The following is a 22,792-nucleotide window of genomic DNA, read 5'->3' as shown; positions in this document are numbered from 1 at the left end:
CCTGCTTTTTCAATTGATTATGTTCAAAAGACTTCTGTTGAAAGTTTCTGGACTTGAAAGTATGCCTTTGAAATACTTCTAGGATTGAATCTTCTAGGATTTCAACCCCTTCAACAAAGGTTATCCTTAAATATAAAGATACAAACAATGGCGGAAATGATTTGGCTAACATGCTCTAGAAAACATGGAAGAAACATTCATTTGTTTAAAAAAATTACTATTTAATCATTCTTAACATTCTTTTTTGTGTATATAGTATATATATAGAGTATATTCTTTTGAGTCTATATAGAAACATTTAGTGCATATATAGAGATGTATATGCATATTCATGTATAAACAAATATTATTGCTAAAAAAAAATCAGGGTATAAATAATTTAACACAGAAGGAGAGGCTACATGAAATCAGATTTACTAGTCATTGAAATGAAACCTGAGTATGAAAATTCATTCCCCAATCTCTGACAGCTGACATTAACAAGGAGCCTTATAAATCTGCCCTTTAAGAAAATTCTAAGAGTAAATAAATAAATAAAGCAAGTACTATTCCTCATCTGTTTTTCTTTTCCTGGAAAGCATTCTGAAAGTAATCTTTTTCCCAGACATGGATAATTCTGCACATGGGTGAAATTCTGCTCCTTTTTTTTCAATCTCCTCAAAAGATTGAGAAAATAAAGATACATTTCAAGAAACAGGACAATGCCAGCACACAAAAGGAATATTAATGTAAAGTTTAGCATAGATTAACTACATAGGATCCTACACTATGCAAAGTTAATTGTATTTATCAACATATAAGAGTATCACAGTACCATCTCTCAAGTGGAAGCAAAGCAAGAGAACAAAACCAAAAACAAGCCCCCAGAAAACCCTCACCTTTCAAACCAGTATTATAAAAGACACGTGAAAGAAGTGCTAATATTTCTTTCTGCAGCTGCCAAGCTGTCTTAAAGAATTTAGTTTCCAAGTATCCCTTTAGTAAGGATGTTTTCTAAGAAGTGAAGAGCAGGTAGCTGGCAAGTAACAGCAACTATGTACAATTTAATGAATTTATTAAATTCACATCTACCTTAATGGTGCAGTACAAAAGCATATCTTTGAATACATAGATGTATTAGCCTCTTTGATTTCCATCTCACTTTACAAAAAACAGGGGAGTTCAAGTGCCTCTGTAACTGAAACTTTCTAAACCCTTGTATTATTTATGCAAGAAGAAATATAACCTTCTACCCTCATTCATCTCTGTACTGGATTGTAAGACCCAACAGAGGAGTAAAAAAATTATTTACTGAATTATGTATATAGATGTGATTTTGAATGTCAGCCAAGTATGAAACTGATAGCACAGGGATAAAATAAAACAGTCTCCACACTTTCTTTTAATTTCTTTACATATATGTACAAATTTATAAATTTTATATTCACATATGTATAAACATTTAATTTTTTCTGCCATTGAAATTATATCATTAAGTATGCTCTTAACTGGATGGTTACATCTTAATTCCAAGTATCTGTCTAAAGATCTAAATTGGCATCATTGTCCTAGGAATATGTAAGACTAAATGAATCTAAGAAATAATGAAAGGATTTGACCTTAACACAGGCATCCTGTACCAAAACCATTTAAAAGTGTTCAAAAGATTGACTTCCTGTAATCTCACTCTTTAACATCATCTATTATTTCATGTATGAATAAGGGCTCTTCTTCAGCACAACTGCTGGTTACAATTAATAATAGTAAATTATGCAAGTTTTCTATATTCATATTTTTCCTGTGAATTAGACAACATTAAGCATCCAAGAAATACAAAGATGCACTTAATTAACCTTAAGGTCACATGCTATAAAAATCATTAAGCCACTTAAAAAGAGAAAACTTTGAAACAAAGACAGGATCATGAGTTTGCAAGTACAGTTCTACAAAAAGGAAAATGTACATCACATATCAAAGCCCAGTGTGCAGAACACAGCCTTTGAGTAACAGTGGCAGCCTTTCCCTGGTCAGGTTTTCAACACAGGGTTGCAATCCTCAGCACTGGTCTAAAACTTTCTTGTCCTCTTTAGAAAGAAATTTATTAGGATTTCTCTCAAGTGTGACATTGGTTGAGAGAGCAAGTCAGACAGTTGTACATCACACAAAGTTCCAGTCTTTCTCTTGTAGCTTTTATTGGCAGGTGCCTGATCATGACACTACAACAAATATCTTTGAACTGTTTAACTTACTAACAGAGTTAAAGCAAAAGAAAAAAACCAAAATCCCAAATACGCAATTCATAAAGCACATATTTTCCTTAATTAATTTTCTCAACATTTACAATATCTGTACTAATTCTCTGTAACTAGATATGTTCTGGATCCATTCTCAGAGAATCTGTGCAGAATAAACATTTGAAACATCTTAAAGACTAACTAAAACCATCTTTCTACTACACTGCAAGGCAAATGATTTTTGGATGTTTTGCATTTTTATGCTAAATAGTGCAGCTGCAATTGATAAAAACCAATCAAGCTAATTTAAGTCAATCATGTCCAGGAGGTTCTCATCACTTGTGTAAAAATGCTCTCACACTCACTTTAAGACTTTACCACAGCAAGTACCTCCCCCATGCTCAAATTTCAATACCTTAAAGTCCCCTCTGCATCTTATGTAACAAAGAAAAGAAAATATAATTATTACAGAATAAGCATATTTATAGTTTTACACTAGAAATCAAACTTCTGTGTTTCATTTGAATAGAAACTTAGGTTCTTAATACCACTTGAGCACAAATATGACTCATCCCAATACAGCAACACTGTACCTTTAGTGCACATCAAGGCACAGAGTCAAAGGCAAAGTAAACTTCTAGCACTGAAAATGCACAACTGTTACCCTCTGATACATAATCTGGATTACATTACTGAGATCGTACGTTTTGAATTTATTATTTTGATTTATCAATATGGCACACCACAGCTGCCATCCTGAGTTCTCTCTCAGCTGCTGCATTTGACATTTTAAATGATCATTGTTTATATTTTTAAATTTTGCACTAACTATTGCCACTACATTTTAAACCTATGAAACTATAACAACCATGCAAGAACTCTTTCCTCCATGGGCAAAATCCAACATTACAGATCTGAAATCTGTGTTTGATTCTTACCTATTTGGCCAACCCCCACATGCATGTGGACTGCACACACTTTTCAGCAATAATATTTTCTCAAAAACAATGAAATAAATAAATAGAGGCCCTGAACTTCAAAGCATGCTGTGTCTTTATACCTGTTCCCTTTGAGATGGTTATGGGGTCCACTGCAGTAACTGGAGATGGAAGCAGAGAATCACATCACCATCACCCTACCCTGGATCTCCTTCTCCTCCATGAAGAGGTGAAACCAGGTGAGAGCAGGTGCTATCAGATTGACTTAAACTGTTGCCACAACTTCTTTGCATGTTCTCTTTGACCGACTGCTCACCAAAACCATTTGCTCACTGTTCCAACAGAAGCAAACAAGGAAAATACAAAAGCATCAAAAAAAATCCATCTACCAGTAATCCTGCAACTGACCAAGAAAGGGCTTGAAAAACATACCCTCATCTCAAATCATAAAAACTACATCTATCTTTTTGGAGAAAAATAAGATAATTTCCCCAATGATATTTGTTCTCCAGTTGACACACAGATTTTTGTTGGATAGGAAAGGTTCTATTTTTATTGACTATTATGTTGGGGTTTTTTTAAAATACGCTGAATTTACACTGCTATATACCACATCAAATATTAAGATAAGCTTTTCATCAAACTGTTTCTCTTCAAACAGTAAGTGGATAATAGCTCTCGGACTTATGTATGGCTAATAATAACTATTGGAAATAAAAACATATTGCCACTCCAAACTCATGTTCTAAAAATGCTTCTTTTGAATCAGAACACAAAATTCTTCACAACAATAGCTAAGCCAGCAGGAAACAAAGCCAGCTAACTGGAACAGGCAGCACATGCCTTGGGGATGTGGAGCCAGTCTCTGGAACACGCTCAGAGCTGAGCTTAGACTTGGTATGAGTCCAGCTGAAGGCCCCACCTGGATGGCAGGGAACTGACACAGAATGTACCTGCAGATGCTGAGCACCACGTCTGTGCACCCTGACAAAAAAGCCACAAGAAGATTCAGTGCTGTCTTCAATTATTACTGAGTGGAAGGGCATGAGAAGACAGGGCCAGACTCTTCTCAAAGGAGCACTGGGCAGGAATGAGACAAGTAGAACATGGAAATTACACCCTGACATAGGGAAAACACTTGTTTGGTTGGGTTTTCTTACCTCAAGATTGGTCAAATACTGAAACAAGTGTCTAAATAGGTTATGGAAAATCCACCCCTGAGGTATCCAAAACATGCTGTCCTGAGCAACCTGCAGTTACTAAAACCTGCTTAGATCAGAAGCTTGGGCCAGATAACCTCTACAGCCCCTCCCAAGAGACAGGATTCATCTGCATCACTCTCCTATTCCTCCTGCACTACACCCAGGCACGGTGGCACCAAGCCTGACACCACCCTGGGAAGTACCTGCAGCCCAACCCTCCCTGAGGATTTCCCCATGGGCACAGAGATGGGTGCACAGCAGCTGGGGGGATTGAGTATGAAATGCACACCTCAAAGAGAGTTAGAAGGTCCCAAAATTCCAGCTATCCTGTAACTTTGTTCATGAGGCAAGTGGTGAGAATTTATTATGTACCTGTGCTTTAACCATCCCTTACACAATGAAGTTGAACAAAGATGATCTTTCAAGGTTTCTACTTGCCTAAAAACCATTAGAACCACTGCAGAAATGATTTAAAAAGAGAGCTTGCCAGTAACTGCAAAAGAGAAATACTGTAACAAAAAATGCTGAAGAATCATCCAACACAACATAAACAAGGGAAAATATCAGATTTCAAATCAAATTATCAGAAACCCATCAAAAATACAGCTTTTCTTGGGAAGAATTTACCCAGAAATTCATAAATCCATGCTAGTTACTACAAATCACCTTCTTGTTGGTCATACATCTGGAAAAGGCTTCCAGGATTATTCCTTTTTTGTTATGACCTTTCCAGGGATCAATGTGATTGATGCAATTCCCTGGATCCTCCTTCTTGCCTTTTCTAAGACACTGGTTTTCTCCCAGGTCTCAGAAACCCCTCTCAATTCCCAACACTTTCCAAAGGTAATGCCATCAGCACTTGCAGGTGCATTCCAGCAAGGCCAAGGGACTTGTATGTGTCTGGTTTATTTAAATATCCCCTGGGCTGATCCTCCTCCATCAAGGACAAGTTCATGTGGTGCTGGACTTCTGTAGTGGTTTCAGAGACCTGGGATTGCTGAAGGTTGTTCCTTCCAGTAATGTTCCAGGTGAAGCAGGCTTTCAGTATTTTGACTGTCTCCATCTCCTCTAGGGTCAGATCTCCACTCCCATTCATCAGTGACCCTGTATTTTCTTTAGTCTTCTGCTACTGCTGTGCCTGTAGAAACCTTTCTTGTTGCCCTTCTCATCTCTAGTTATATTCAAGCCCAGGTATCTTTCTTAACCCTTTGTCTTTCTTAACCCTAAACCTGATGCTCAGAGAGGGTCTCCCTATTACTCCAGGACACTTTTGCCTGCTCCTACACCACCATGTCATTCCTGTTTATTTAGCTTCATAATTAGAGAAGTACAAAAGCTGGTTTCAGTGACACAAAATTGATCATTTATAAAAATGCATGATAGCAAAACCTATTTGAACAATTCCTGAAAGCATTCTTTGTCCTGGAAGAACACACATCATTTAAGCTTATCCTCTCGCTATCTGTCACTCATGTCACAGACTGCTTCAAAATTTATGACAGAAAATGACACAAAGTAGAGTGGAGCCTGCTGCCAGACAGCTGGAACACAGAAACACCCTGAAGAGAACAAGATAACAGAGGCCACTGGCACCTCAGTGCAGAGAGGCTCAGAAGCCAACTCAGCTGCAGGGCTGGGCAGAGCCATGAGTCACCAATCTAGGTCAAGTCTGGCAAAGATTTCCTGCCTGATTTAAAATGAGTTTATTTGGTCCAATGGCACTTTTCCTAGAAATGGAGGGCAGGCTGACCACACATGTGCCTGTCTTTATTTGTGGCCTGACACTTGGCAGGATAAACTTCATTATGTTTTTGGTTATGCTTAAGAAAAGTACTGTCAATTGCTTCCAGTCTGTTGCAAGCATAAACCTACAAGCTGTATTAAATATGTACTATTGTATTTACCACAACGTTATGAAATCATGCATAAAATCCTAAAATGGGAAAAAATAAAGGCAACTTCTCTTCCCCTCTTCTCCTTCCCCCAACTTCTGGCAATATTTCAAAAACAAGGAACCAAACCAATGCTTCTGTTGAAAGGTCAACCAGCACCTGAGTCACAGGAAAGAGAAAAGTGGCCTAAAATAAAAAATAAATATATTGTTTAGTAAGGGAAAACCAATTTTCTCTTAGATATGCAGAAAGATTAAACAGCTCCACAATGAAATATCTTAGTAATTACCTGTGCCTATTAATGAAGAAAATTGAATTTTTTTGGCTGAAAGAGTGAAATGAAATTTATACTTGACTAAAAAATTAAATTAATAATAAAAAATTACTTTATTGTAACTCAAATAATGTGGAACTCACGAGGTATTGAAAAGAACTAAGATTTCCATCTTTTATTCCCATACTTTCTCATCTCAGGAACCTTATTGGTCCTGACATAAAGAAGAGAAATATAGCTATAAATAGTCAAAGATAGAAAAGCATGTGGAAACATGACACAAAAATACATGTTCTGTTTGAAATTCAATGTAGCAGAGAGTCCATTAACAACTGTGCATTATGTTATGTTTTAGGGTTCCAAAACATGTAAAAGATCAGAAAAGTGCAATCTGGAGCTCCAATATAACTGAGCACACTTTCCTCTACAGATTCCTGCCTTGCCCAGTAAGGATTCTGCTTATTTTTACATGATTTTGCTATTTATCTAAATTTATAGGTGAAAGATGAGCCTCCAGTACAAGTTTTTCCAGCAGTAACCTATCTTCCGTGCAAGCCACCAAAGAATCACTTCTCTTACACTGGATATGGCACAGAGGCATCATGAACACTTCTTGTAGAAAGCAAAGAAAAAAGAATCTCAGCAGTTCCTATTGCTATTAGTATTAATTGTTACTGACAATTTTCTTATTTTATTTTTTCTCCTAAGTTTTAAGGTAACATTAGTGTTCTCCATGCAATGACAACGTTCCTCCAAATTTACTACTGAAAAACACTAAATATTTTGTAATAGAAAGTCACTTTCTCTGATCTTGCTACAAAAATGTTTTAAATTCAACCACAAACAGTACCTATATTCAGAAAACAGGAAAATATTATTTATGCAAAAGATAAGGAATATACATTAGTAGGCAGATATAATAGATAATGATTTTAATTTCTATTAGGGATTATAGGAAGACTCTACAGTATTTATGAATACTATAATCTATTCCAGAATCCAATTTAGTGTTGCTCCAACAACATTCAGAACAACGAGTAAGTGATACAGTATAAAAGTAATTAACTAATGGAAAGTATTTTAAGTATTTTCTTGGAACTTTAACAGTTTAAACAGTATAAAGGGGAAAATAAGCATGCAGTGAATGTGAACCCAAACTGTTTTTATTTACACACTCCTCAGTCTTTCCCACCCTGTACTGATCTTGTGCCTGATCTGACAGCACAGGGCAGCTGGAAGAAAGCAGTCTTTATAGATAAGAAACAGCTGTTGTGCTTGTTTGACCTGAGGAAGAATTTGAAAAACAAAAGCAAAAGGACACGAGAAAGAAGAGTCCTCATAAAAGCAGCACTTGCAGAATTTTTCCAGCCTATTTCCTTCCAGCCAGCCCTGGCAGCAGTATCTGACGTGCACCTTGCTTGTATCAAATATATTTCCACTGAAAGAAGAAAAAGGGTATCGAGCAAACACAATAGTGGTTCACGAGCCCTTTATGGATATCTACAAAATCAACCTTTTTTAAAGGAAAATTATTACTGAATGGGGGGGAAGGGGAGCCAACACTACACATTACAAAATGTCAGAATTAAGACTTGCCTCTACAAATCCAGTCTGACCTCTTATGTTAAAATAGGCAGACAAATGATCACTACAGAAACAGAAACCAAATCATCCTTATCCATTTTATTCCATCTTCTGATCTACTTCTTTATCCAACTTGACACGAGTACCAACATTATCAAAACTCTAAATACTTGACTCTTAACTCACATTTTATCTTGTTAGGTCTTAGTTTTACAATACTTAGACACATTTCTAACACAAATTGTAGCAGAGCTCCACCAGACAATATTTAAGGAGCTCTATACATGAGTACAGATGTTCCTGTCCCAGTGCTCTTACATAACAGCATCTTCTACAACCCCCCCTCCACAATTTCACACTCCTTTTTCACTTATTTCCTGCTGATTTTGTAGAATGCCTCATTTTCTTCTCTAGATTTAGATTATTCTTAATGCTGGACAAAAAAAAGTCCTCCTGCTTCCTTCTTTTGTAACTTATTTCTTCAAATGTATCAGAAATATTTGTTTGCATTTTTAAACTGAAATTTTTTCTACTTTTGTAAACTTTCATTTGTGTAGCATGGTACTGCTTACACAGTTTCTTTTGTAAAACTACAAACATTCCCAGTTATTGGGAACATGAACTTCAAAAACAGAGACAGATCTGTGGCAAAGAGTTTACAGGGGAAATTCATCAGGATGCATATGCAGCCTTTAACGAACTACAGCTGGTAGAATGAGCACAGGTAGGAAAAGTATGATCATAAAAGAGCAAGAAAACCCCCATATATGGTGTCTGTAATGACATCAGAAAACTTTGGTATTGTCACCACTTTTTACATCACACAATTCCTTCTCAAAAATACGGAAATTAATATTGAAAATCACATGAGCAAATTAATCTTCTGTGTGAGAAAGAGAGCACATTCAAGGGAGAAGTACAGAGGAAGCAGCTCAATAATACTAAAGGCAATTATACAGATTAAAGTTACTTAATGTCACTTAATTCTACTATTTCTTTTAAAAATATTAGTCCATTACAAATTTTATTGCATAGAAATAATTTAATGATAGCAGGGAGAGAGTATGTGTTCCCACAGGAAAGACAAAACTGAAGGATTTGTTTGGAGAGCTAAGATTTAAGTTATAATGCCATATTTTAAAAAATCACAGGCAAAAATCAAAGAATCAAACAAATGGAGAACTGTGGCACAGTCATCTAACTGAAAGGTTTACTAACAACATTAACCACTTCCATGATTTGAGATCTAAAAAGAACACTTTTCAAAGGAGACAGATTATTTCATATCTTTGTTACGAGCACTTTTTACTTAGTCAAGTCCAGCCAATGTTAATTAGCATTCTGCATTTGAGAGCATTTTGTGTTTAAATTGAATTCAATTCAGAGCCATCTCATTAACTACATATCTTTAAAGATTTTTTTGCTCCAAGGACATTAATATCCTTTATAACTAGGTGCTATCATGCACAGTAGTTGTTTAACCCAGCTCCTTTTTAAGCATCAGGCCACTGTTTTCATGGCTCTCTGTGCACAACTGCAATTCCTCCCTCTAACAACTTGAAACCAAGATGATTGTTCCCACATGTCTGTGCCAGCCAACAGTCCTCAAGGACTTTTATTTACTCAAGCCTTAAGGCTACAGAGCTTAACTGCCATGACTTCCCATGGCAGAGTTGACAAGTACCAAATCTACTTCAGAAAGACTGCTTTTGCCACACTTGTATTATCCTTTGCTTGCCTAAATGAAGCAGTGAATTTGTGTCTGGGTTTCTGTTTCATCCAATTGGTGAAATGAAAAAGCAGCTTTGACTTTAACAGAAAACAAAAATGGAAACCACAAAACTGGAATTCCATTAAGTTTATCATGTCAGCTAGTTGAAAATGTACCAAATAATGACAGAATTAAACTAATCAGGAGAAAATGCAGCTGCTGTTTCTTTTGCAGGAGATTATTTGTAAATACTTTTTACCTATAAAAATGATAAAGCTTTCAAAAATTTTCACAGACTGCATTACTTGATTTTAAATGTGGAAAGAACTAGAGAAATGTAAAATTTCATGTAATTATATCATGTTATCACTTAGGACATGAAGTGTATAAATGCTGTTTGCCCAAGCTGATCTTATTTAAACACTTCTTTAAATATTAGCAGGTTACCTCTGAAACCACTAATCTTTCAGAAGCTCAGATCCTTATACTTTCATTGTCCAATGTGATACCAAGAACAAGAAAATTCTTTCCTTTTAAAAGTGAAACAAGGGGAAAAGGAAGAAAACAAACGACCCACATCACATAGATATAAAGGAAAATATTATTCAGAATCCTACCAAGAAAATAATCAAAAAACCATATGAGGTCTACTGTCAGTATAAGCATCTCTAAAGATTTCTGGATGACCACAGCTGCAGAAGCTACTTCATTCCAAACAGACCACACTCCTATTTTAAACCCTGCTTCGCTTGTAAGCATGTTTTCTTTTCCTCAGCAGAGACAGAGGAAGGCTGAGAATGTATCTTTGCACATCCTACAGGCTGATGGTTCAGGTTAAGAGCAATTGTGAGTTAAGGACTCCGTTACCTGTATTAGGAAAAGGACATCACTTTAAAAAGGAAATCACGAATTTAAAAAGTCCAAGTGGTTCTAGCCCTTTCTCCCCAGTTGTCTCTTGAGCAGAAAACCCAAAAAAAAATACAAAACTACTTCAATAACTTCTCCTCACACTTCATCACTATAGCAATATGTGCAAAACATCATTAACTGTTTCAGACTGGGGCGCCACGTCTACTGCTTATTGTGCTAATTACAACATTTTTGTGTTCCCCTTGGGTTTGCATCTACCTGGTGAAATTTCAGTGCTATTTTGAAGTGTATTTTTCTCTGCTTTTCTTTGTGTATAGTGCCAGTACACCAGGATCATACCTAGGCCCCTTCAGATCAATCATAATATAAGCAGTAGTTACGGTATACAAACAACCATTTCTGAAGCAATCCTATCCAAGTTCCTCTTCAAACATCTCCATTTAGAGCAAAGCATTTAAATTAGTAGCTAATATTGTTCTAATCATTTCCATCCACCAGTGACTTACCTTATCACAGTAAATTTTGCTCGGTTATAAAAGCCCATTAAAGCTGTCTAACTGAATATTGTTTTCAATGGCAACAATGTAATTTTCTATAAACTTAAGAACTAGGGTGGTGGGGACTACACTTCCATTTTCACTTTAATTCAATAAAATAGATGAAAATGAGAAGTGTTTTGATAGCAAGATAAATCCAACATTCATCAAACGATTTGTCCCAAAAAACTTGCATGAAGTCTTTATACACTGAATATACAGCCTATTTTTTCTACTTTCCCATTTTCTTTTTATCCTTGTTTTCCTGCCTCTGAGCACTGCTATCTACTGGCCCTGCAAATGGAACTCTCTCCTCTCTCAGTCACCTTGCTCACCAGAAATTGTGTTTCAATTTTTTTGAAACGAAAATAATGGTGTCCCCAAATGAAAGACAGAATATTCAAAGCACTAAATAAGAATGCAGTCGAGGGGGATGGGGTTGTGTGTGTAATACCTATCAGGTATTTGAGAGAGCTTCATCTGTAATACCATAAAGTCCCTGGAATGGGTCTCGGGAGGTCACAAGTGCACCCTCCTGCTCAAAGCACAGAGATCCCTGAAATCAGACCAGGCCACTTGATGTGCCTCTGAAGAGTCTTGAAATCTTCTAATGGACAGATAGACACCAAAAGAAAAAAAACAACAAATGAAAACCCTCACACCTTTGCTTCACAGTTTACTTCTGTTTACATACAGCATTTTGCTAACCCAAGTGTTCTTTCAGTTTAACTCTCTGAATTTACTGCTTTGCCTCTATGCTCCTCTCGCCTGTTCTGAACAGTCACAGGGCCTAAAATGTGAACGTTGCACAGAAACTGAAATGTCTGGCACATCCCACCTGCAACAAAGCTGCACTTGAAATGTGGAACCCTTTGTCAAGAAAGCAGTGGACAGCTGCAGAGTGACAGAGAGCAAATGGTGGCCTGGTGTCCACAAGAGCGCTTTGTGCCGTGGGTGATCTTCCCTTCGCACGCACAGCACATCGACCAGAACAATGCACTGGCAGCACAGCAAAGAGACCACACTGAAAGATCTGGCCCAGCCCCATTCGAAGCAAGAAAAATCACAAAACAATAGAAAAACACAATTTCAAAGTAAAACTCAGAAAAATAAAAATGTGAGAGTGAAATAACCACAGTTATACCATTATTGTTGTAAAATTAAAAGCAGATTTACATTTCAAGAAATATCAAATATCAACATTGTAACAGAAAGAAAAATAAAGCTTTTTTAGTCTTGTTCCAAGTATTTTCTGCTGTCTGCTTTTATTTGCTCTTTATGCAAACTAAGAACTGCCAAGAAGTCAATCATTTCACAACCCTTCTCTATAAACAGATTTGTTTAAACAAAAAAACAGATTGCAATAAAGAACTACTATAATCACCCTTCCTCTTCATTTCTATTAGGTTTTCTATATTAATATGTGTATGCTGAACACATCAGCATTCAGCTACAGTACAGATTTTACCTATTTTTCTAATCCATTTTCTCCATTGACAGGACTATGCTCACAATTTACAAAACTTCTTTGTAGACATTTACTTATTTCACAGTTCATTAACCTTCAAACAGCACACCTGCCAGTTTGCAGGTGTGTTATCTAAAGCAATGACACACTAACTAATAAAGTGCTAAAGTATGTTTGTGTCAGAAATGCTTATGAAATGAATGTTTTTCTCCACTGAGCTACCCAGCCGAATTGAATTTATTTTCATCAATTTTATGTAAGTTTTTTTTCCTGATGGTAAGTCCAGTAGTAAGCACCAGTCACTGCAAACACGCACAAAAAAGAATCAAACTGTACTGCCTACCAGTTTTTAAAGTATACAAATGGCAGTGTTTAATCTTTTTAAATCATTGAAAAGGATCATTCACTCTAACTTCTTTCCCTCTGCAGTAACAATACAAGGCTTCATTTAAAAATTAACATCTTTTAACAGCTTTTTCACACAGCAAGGAAAACCTCATCAAGTGTCATATTCTCCCTTTTAACAATTCTCTATGGAGCACAGTGACATTTTCAGTTTTCTGTAGCTGGACTAGCCTTACATTGGCTCATTTTTGCCTGACCTCAGGGTTTTCACATCATTAATAAAGAGATAATCAAAACAAAGGGTATATACATTAGGGTAGGAAAAGTTTGCATAGTTTGGCACTATTATATATAACCTTAAAAATGGAACAAAATGAAATGCACGTAGCAGAGGTGGTGAACCTTCTAAGGACTGCTTCCAAACATTTTCCCTACTGGCAGTAGACCATTTTCAGACCTCCCAACTCTGGCCACCGTGATAGTTACTGCCGTACAGGATTTATTTCTTTTTGTTTCAGCTGTCAATGAAACTTCAAGTGATACCTTTTTAAGTCAACTAAACATATTTAGATCAAAACAAAACACTGACATCACTGGGACAACAGAAACACCATGCAAAAGAACATAGTGTTTAGATTCTAGGCTTTTTTACCAATGGTTTTAACTTTTCTCACATTATGTCACAAAGTGCCACTGCACCTGAAACCTGATCAAAAGCTCATCAAAAAAATTCAAGTGCCCTCTTATATTTGATGATCTGGTGTAACACATGTAAACCAAGTAAATCTATCTGCTCATCATGCTTCAATAGTAGCCAGTATTCTTCAGGATGAAGATCATTATAACTCTGCTTACACTTCATTTCTTACTGTTGAAACCAACTGTGGAAGATAGAGCTCAAACTTAAACTATACTTCTAAAGCAATAATATTTTCTGAGCTAATTTTGCTAAGACATCATGAAAATTCCGAACATGAAATTACACCCAAAAAAATCCATTCTACCAAATAAGAAACACTGGTAGAATTTGCCAACAAATAAGAGTGAAACCAATGAACTTCCAGGGATACATGAACTACAAAAGAACCGTCATTAATACCAACAAAATACTTCTAAGCCTCATGACCTATGAGACCTGGCTTGTGAGATCTATGTAGGTAGGTGGAAGGCTGGCTATCAAGTGGAATCAGGACACTCCAGCAGAACCAGTATTGTACACAGGGGTTAATACTGCATCCAGTCCTGTTCAACATCTTCATTAATGATCTGGATGATGGGGTAGTGTGCAGCCTGAGCAAGTGTGCTGGTGGAAAAAACATGGAAAGAGCAGCTGATACACTGGAGAGTGATGCTGCTGTTCACAGGGATTTTGACAAGCTGAAGAACTGTGCTGAAAGGAGCCTCATAGAGTTCAGGGAAAGGAAATGCAAAGTCCTGAACCAGGAGGGAAACAATGCCAAGCACCTGCACGTGCTGCAGTTCACCCAGCTGGAAAGCAACTCTGCAGAAAGGACCTCGTGGTCCTGGTGGTCACAATGGTGAACACCAGCAATGTGCCCCTGCAGGGAGACACTAACAGCATCCTGGGCTCTGCCAGAAGGTTTAGGGCTCTGCCAGAAGGTTTAGGGAGGTGATCCTCTATCCATCACTGCTCAGAGGTCATACCTGGGATATAATGTCCAGTTCTGGGCATACTGGAGACAGCCCAGCGAAAGGCCATAAGGAAACTAAAGGATTAATTAAGGGCTTCATTAAAGCATTGGAGCATCTCTCATATGACTAAAGCCTGACAGAGCTGAAGTGCTCAGCCTAGAAAAAGTGAATGGGGCATCTTATCACTGTGTATAAACATCTGAAGGAAGGCTTTAAAGATGGAGCCAGACTTTTCAATGATGCCCAGTGACAGGATGAGATGCAATGGGAACAAACTGAAACATGGGAGGTTCCCTCTGAACATTGGAAAGACTCACACTGGCCTGTGTGGCCCGAAGAGGTTGTAGAGTCTCATGCCTTGAGATATTCAAAAGACATCTGAATATGGTCCTAGACAGCCAGCTCTAGGTGGCCCTGCTGGAGCAGGGGGTTGGACCAGATGAGCTCCAGAGCTCGCTTCCAACCCCAATCATTACATGGTTCCATGAATCACATCCCGTTGCATCATATGCAGCTGCTTCAGAAAAACCTGAAGATAACCTGCAGAGTACCATTAAGTTAAATAATAATAAAAGGCTTCTTATGAAATAACTGAGAGCCCATGGAGGATTTAATTTAATTACAACAAGGTGATTACAAAGTAATCCTATTTAGGCAGGAAGTTGACACTGCAACTATGAATACCTTACTCAGCACAGGATTAGAACTGCCCTTTTATGGTTACTTTCACCTCCAGAAAGAAGCACTTCAAGGCAAGTTACGAACATGTTTTAGGAAAGTACAAAATTCTACAAAAACTATTCTACAAATAGACAATGTGGACAGGCAGGAAAGAAAGGAGTGTGGCTCAATGCAGGCCAAAATGTTATTAGCTTTCCTCATCTGGGAATGACCAACAACAATAGCTTGTACGGCACAAAATTCCTTCTGTAATGACTTCCACCTGCTGGAGGGCTGCCATTCGCCCTGCATCTCCCTGCAGCTGCTTTCCCATCTGCTGCTGGAAGCCATTGCCCTCCCTTTGGATAAGACCTGAGGCCTAGAGACAGACGATTCAGTTGCTCTAAGCAAACAAAATCTTTTCCCAATTCTCAGAGAACCAGACCTGCTGTGTCTAGAAGCACTGCTGGATTGCTACCACAGCACAGTCTAAGCCTGATCACGTAAAAGGTTCAAGCTCAATGCGCTTGTGCAGAAACTGGGAAGAAGAGGAATTAAATGCCTGTCAGAAGCCAACTGGTTCTCCACCAGGACTGCAGAACCCCAGCAGCCCTTCATCAAGAGCACTGTAATTCAGTTCTTTGTACCACTGCCCATCTGCCAGCCATAAGATTGCAACGCGCTGAGTACAAACCAGTCTGATAACGAAGTAGGAAGTCAAATCAGTGGAGAGCAAATGGAATTCATCACCATCCTCAGCAGCATGACAGGTCATACAAGCCTTGCAAAACAGATTTGCACAGCCCAGGATTTAAAATAAGCAATCTTTCCTGCTCAAATGCTAAATTGAGATCACCGAAATTGCTGGAGTTTCTATCCTTGGTTCTGTTATGATTATTTTGTATTATTCACATATTGGCCCATTAAACACAAGCTGGAAATGCCAAATTTCATCTCTGTCTTCTTCACATGCAGAGCACAAGACACAGAGCAAAAAGGGATAATCAGAATGTTAGAAATATTTACTTCCTGCTTCCACAAGAATTATGAGTTTAAGACATTTTTTTCCTAGAGCTTTGCTACCCAGATAATCTGAAACATTCTATAAGATTCCTGTATACCTTAATGAATATTCTTCTCTGAATAGAAACGATTTGCACTATATAACTAAATTCCACAGGTATTTGTTTCCTGAAAGAGGCACACACATTAGAAATAAAATCAAAAATTTCTAATAGCAATCAATGTAATCAGTATTGTGTGCTCCAAACCGACGAAGTTTTTAAAACACCAGGAAAATAGTTAATGGACAACACCTTAAACACTGGATTTACAAATTCGCTTAAATATGACAACCATCTCAACTGGGTATTCCATTACTCATATTTTTATGGTCTGATTTTGTAGGTACATACATAATTAATACACAGGTCTGTTTTAAAGACTGAAATTATTCATATTTTTAAATAAATGTTGATTGCACTTGAAAAAATAACCAGTGATTAATAACATGCACCTTTCAACAGATCCCTTCAAAATACCTCAGTAGCTTCACCCTTCAGAACAGAAATACACAGAAGAAAAGAAGGATCAACCAGAGCAACCGAAAGGAAAACTCAGTCAGCTAACAGATGAGGAACAGGTCATGATATCACAACAATCAAGTCATTAAGGTCCACCTCCCCCCATTGAAGCCAATGAGAATTAGACACAAACATTTTCTTAAAAGGCAATCATAAGTGCTTCTAAAAAAATTCTAGAATGACAGCTGGTGTACTACCAAAATTATACATACACCAAATACACTGGCATTTAGAGTGTTTTAAATATTATTCTTTAACAACTTTCCTGCTACACAGACTTGAATCAAACACATCACCACCTTGATACTGGCTATGAAGTCAGTATTTCTATTGCATTTCATGATCAGGAGATACAATACCTCTGTCTGAAGTATGGCAGCTCTCTGTTCTTTGGCAGTAAGGGACTCTTTAAGCACTTCAATGTGTTGCTTGCAATCTGAATTCTGATTGCTAAGGGTTTCAAGCTTAGTTTGTAAGGCAAGAAGTTCTGATTCTTTCTTTGAGAGTTCTTGTTTCAGTTGATCAATCTGCAGTGGGGGGGGAAAAAAAGTTAGGCCATTCATTTTGTCTCCAATTCATAGCTCCACTGGAAATCTGAAAGGTGTGAATGACCATGATATGACAAAGCAGATACCTGTGAATTCTGGAAGAGAATTAAGATTCAGACTTTTTACACTCATATCTTCAATGGTGTTTCTTGCAATTTAATGTACCCTGTCTTAAGAACAATTGCCCTGTTGTTGCAGAAGTTAAAAGGAAACTCCTAAAGATTATACGTGATGATTTGGCCTATAAATTCACCACGGACCTCACTTAAGTTCAAAGGCATGTATCCCATGTGAGGAAAGTCTGGCAGGACAGCAAAAACGCACAGGAAAAAAAAAAACTGTTCACAAAAGTATAAATTCAATCCTTCCAACAGCATAATTCCCATGACTTATCATTGGCCAGAGTGAATCAGGAATTTTTTAAGAGTCTGATAAAGAAAAAACAGACATCTTAGAAAGGAGAGGAAAACAGAAAAGTGGGATTTTAACCTTACTCTTCTTGCAAATTTGTTGCTGCCCACCATCCCCACCTCTTATTTTTCTCCCTGGCAGTTCACATGGAATTCTCAGGTAGTAGAAAAGCCAAGCCAAGAAGACTAATTTAAAAGAAGTCTGGGGAAAACATAAAAAATTCCACACAATGAAAGGGCTGAGAGATAATAAAAGCTTATCCCAGAGGAAACAGCAGAAACACAATACTAAGACAGAGCTTCTGAATTTAAATGAATTTAAAAGAATTTAAGGTTCATCAGTAAATGTCATGATATTGGGATTATTCTCCTCTTTCCACAATGATAAATGGGAAGAATAGCCACAGAAGACAAAATTGTGATGGATTTAGAATATACGAATCAGAGCAAAGCACTGGACTATATACAGAACAATGTGTGTAGGTGAAAGGATGGTGGATTAGGTGGCATATAACTACTCTTAAATTCTTGTGATATAACACTGGTCACTAGACGAATCCAGATACATCACCTCATGAGGATTTTGTGAAATAAAATGCCTCACTGCATCTGCATAACTCAGAGAAATCACTTCCTTTATATGAAGAGCTCTTTCCCATGTTCCAACAGACGTTTGGGATGCAAGAAATCTAGAGATGGTAGATGGAAGATGATTCAAAAATCCCCAGGAAAAAAAGAATATCCACGGGCTGATTCTACTCAACCACATTCCAGAACTATCCACACACTAAAACACTTCACAAATTCAATATCATATGGTACTGGGAATATTTATTGCTGATCAAAATGCTTCTATTTTGTTTTACATTGCAAGTGCATATTTAAAAATTAAATTTAAAAACAATGTTTCTTCCAACTACAGTCTGTATGCATGTCTTAATATATTTATTCCTTATTTCTTTTTATAAATCCCAGTATGTTTGTCTAGCTGGTTAAGGTGCTTGGAGAGTCACCCATGAGCTACTGTATAAAATCAAGAATCTACCCTGGCACTAAAAGAAATCACCTTTAAAATCTGAAAATAACAAAATAAGAAAAGAAGCATACAAAAACCAGACATGAAGAAAGAATGCAATTAAAAGCAGCTAGAGAAAGCTCTCTCTGGAAAGCAAACCACCTTCTTCCATCCCTTGCCAGAACATGTAAGTAAGCATGGCAAGCAAGAGAAGATGGATAGAAAATGAACAATGGGAAAATCTATGAGATACAAGACAAAGCGTAGATCTGCAGCCAATCTGAATTACATCACAGACTTTATATGAGACGCATGTGAACATCACAGATGCTTAATCTCTTCTAGAAACTCTTCCCCCTTCTCTCCATGACACAACCCACACCCTGAGAAATAACAAAAAAACATTTAAAAGGCTTTGTTTTCATTGCAGGTGTGGTTTAGAAACAGAATCTGTTTAGTGTGAAGTGCTGGCTACAAGATCTACAAATTGTCAGGAGTTTAAAAATGTGTTACAGCTCTCCAATAAAAAAAAAATTAAGAGTTAAAACACAAACCAAACACACACAACACAAAGATTGTTGAATAAATATGCTGATGTCTTTTTAAAATAAAGTATTATGGTGAAAAAGTACTAAAATTTCAATTTTAAAAAAATTGTCACAAAAATAAAAAGATATAACAAGAACCTATAAAACTTATATTAAGAAATTTTAGACATGGGTATATTCACTTTTTTGAAGTTCTGCAGTATCTCAGCATGTAAAAAAAATAATTAAACAGGACATGAAATAGATTGCTGTCTCTAGCAGATATGCAAAGATTTTTGCTTTGTTGGAAGACCAACTGTCATGATTCAATGAAACCTCATGATCTTATATAATACAACAAAAACATTTTTATACTTTATAAAGACTACAATGAGGATAACCAACAAGTCTGGGTAGAAGTGCTGTAGCATCAAAAAACTCCAAGTTTGTCCTCTGAGCCTGACCTTCCCACTAAATCATATATTTAATATGTGCAATTTGTCTGTCACCGCTTTTTCAACATTGCCCAATATGATCTTGCTTCACCTCGTTTCCTGAAACCCTAATTCCTTTTTCTTCCTTCTCAATTTACGATTCTGTCACCTCCCATAATTTCAGTTCCTTAGAACCCATTAATTTTCCATTTCCAGAAAAACATTACTGGCGTTCTGTTGTGATTTTTACACACCAAACGCTTATGTGACATTACACAGAGTAACCAGAAAACAAAGCAGAAAAAAAAAATCAGAGCTTTCCCTCTGAATATTGCATATTAAAATTAATATCTAAATCTTTAAGTAAATAATTCCATTAAATGAAACTATGCTGATTTACACATCATAGGATTTGGTCTGATGAACAAATGACAACTGCTTTTTAAAGTGAAGGATTTCATGAAGCAAAGGAAAAGGAGTAGCAGTGCAAATGATGCCTGCATACAGTAGACCCTACAAGTCTCTCAGCAGATTCACAGGTTATGTTGGTTAAGGTCTGGTTTTAAACTGCTTATCAAATTTACAGGCCTATCCACACCAAAAGAAGATGCTGTAGCTCTTTTCCTGTTGTGGTTTGTTTGGTTTTTTTTTTTTCCCTACAGGATCTCCTAGAACTTCCATGCTTCCTTCATTCAGTATGGAAAGTTCTTCCAGGCAGACATTAATTACAGGGCACCTTGTTACTGCTTTATCAATTCTTGAAACTCATCTTACTGGTAATTTGCTGAAATTGTACTAACCTGCCACTGGATTTTCATACCCATTTCAGTGGGTAGAGAGTGTTCTAATAGAGAGTTCTAATATTCAAAGAACTACTTAAATTCAGAGTGCAAACTCGCACCTGAAAAAAATATACCAGTGTGCATTTAAATATGTAGCTGATAGCCAAAGGATGAACCCTAGTAAGGGAAGGAAGTCTTCCAAAGCAGAAGTTTTTATTAACAGTACGTATCATCCTATATGTTTTCTTCATAGTCTCAATTATGATATTTGAAGGCGCAGAGCTCTTAGTCATATAAACTTTAAGACCTGTTTTGACAATTTCTGTATTATGTTAGTGATGACATGTTTTCTCCCTTCAAAACCTGAGCAAGGAAAGACCTTATCAAGTGGGCAAGACAATGAAATCTGAGCAAGTTCTCTTTCTCATTTTTACAACTTTTATTTAACTGCAAGTCACAATTAAAGCCTAAATATTTGGAAGGAGTGAATATTACTAAGAAGTAGTTAAGAAAAGACATTGTCTGCCACTCATGTACAATAAATGATGTTCAGTATTTGCCTTCATTTAACACCTTCCCATTTATTTACAACAAGAGCAGATTGAAAACAAGTTATACTTCAAGAATAAATGAGAAGTATTAAGAGCTTCAAGCACCTCAGAAGAGTTTTGTACTGTTCTTTGCCATCAACCCTGTTTATCAGAATTTATCAACAATCCCAGGTTCAACAGATCACATATAGCAAGATCTGTTTGCTGACAGCTCCATAAATACTTTTCCACCTTGAAAGGTTCTCAGATGAGTGATAAAAATAATATCTTCTGCTGCAAATCTTAATTTTAAGTGGAGGAAAAGGACTAGTGAAAGAAAACAGACAAAGCTTCATCAGAATGTGGCATTTATCAAAGATCAGAAGGTTGTGACAAAACAAGGCATATTTAATACTCTTCTCATTCATCAGCTTTCCATGCTACAGAAATATACTGAAGCTTTTCCTCTCAAAAAATCAGGAGATTGTTAAAGTTCTAGGCTTTGTACTTTATTTTTATATCAACAGGTTTGCTCACATGTATTGGGAGTTTTGCTGTAAATCACTAAAACTGAATTGCTTTGAAATTAATGATGTTTAAGTAGGCAAAATAATTTTCCTGATGTAAAATGCTACTTAGGAGATTTATTTTTTTTTTTTTTAGTAGCTTAAAAGCTTCTTTTTTCCAACAGAATAAATATGTTCTTTGATTATTATTTTTTTCTTTATAGATCTGGATTAATTCCACGTGGGCACGAACACTTTAATTTCTTCTGTAGCAAAAACCCCCAAACAATGAACAAGCAATAATGTTTTTTGAGTTTGATACAAGGAAATATGTCACATCACTACATGTTTACCCCCTACCTGTGGTCAACTGCTGCTAGTCTACGTAAAGTAATACAAAATTAAAGGAACTCTGCAGGAACAAAATCATTAAATTGCTAGTCTTGAAAAGATGAGAAAAGTACAATTTAGTAGCCTCTATGAAACAAAAGTCTTTACTACAAAACAACACCAAAAGCTAAAATCAAAATAATTTTCATTTATCCAAAATGCTCCACTCCTTCATGTCTACTGATTATTATACAGTAGAGATTTACCAAAAGGAGACATGTAGCTGCTTGCATTGGAAACAGTCAAGCTAAAACTTTTCTTTCCATTATTTAAACAGTCTTAATCTCTTTTATAAATAGATCTTACCTTATTTTTCATGAACTTTGAGTGACTCTTGTAAACTTCTATTTGTTTGATTTCTTCTTCTCGGTCCTCTGTATTCAGAACTCCATTTGTCTTTAACATCTGTATTTCATCTTCAAGATCTCTTATATTGCGCTCAAGTGAAGCTATTTTTGTATCCTAAGTTACAAAAAAGAGAGTATTGAAAATTACATGAGACATATATTAAAGAGCAACAGAAGCATATCTGTACTTGAGTGAATATCAAATAATGAGACAGCAAAAATAGATGGTACAAATAGAGAATGCACATAAACCAGGAATAATTCTATTTGGTCTGGGTTAAAGAAATGCAGAATTCAGACCAGACCTCTTTCACCATAGTTGCACAGTCTGTAGAGAATACAAAATTCCATTTAATTCCTACACAGGGATGAAG

General features: G+C 36.5%; 1 protein-coding gene across 17 annotated transcripts in view; it reads right to left on the bottom strand.

The window, feature by feature from the left end:
* The window catches only part of ERC2 (ELKS/RAB6-interacting/CAST family member 2), a 430,969-nt gene that overhangs the window by 303,760 nt on the left and 104,417 nt on the right, over window positions 1-22,792 (bottom strand). For all 17 annotated transcript variants that reach the window (XM_032120320.1, XM_032120321.1, XM_032120322.1 and 14 more), the window contains 2 exons: window positions 22,378-22,533; window positions 17,289-17,456 (listed from right to left, as the gene is read on the bottom strand). In XM_032120320.1, the coding sequence (XP_031976211.1) occupies window positions 17,289-17,456; window positions 22,378-22,533 (324 nt within the window). The remainder of the gene's footprint in view (window positions 1-17,288; window positions 17,457-22,377; window positions 22,534-22,792) is intronic.

Source organism: Corvus moneduloides, chromosome 11, assembly GCF_009650955.1.
Source record: "Corvus moneduloides isolate bCorMon1 chromosome 11, bCorMon1.pri, whole genome shotgun sequence".
NCBI classification, from domain to species: Eukaryota; Metazoa; Chordata; class Aves; order Passeriformes; family Corvidae; genus Corvus; species Corvus moneduloides.
Note: the sequence above shows the minus strand (reverse complement) of the source record. Positions and strands in the feature narration are given on the sequence as shown.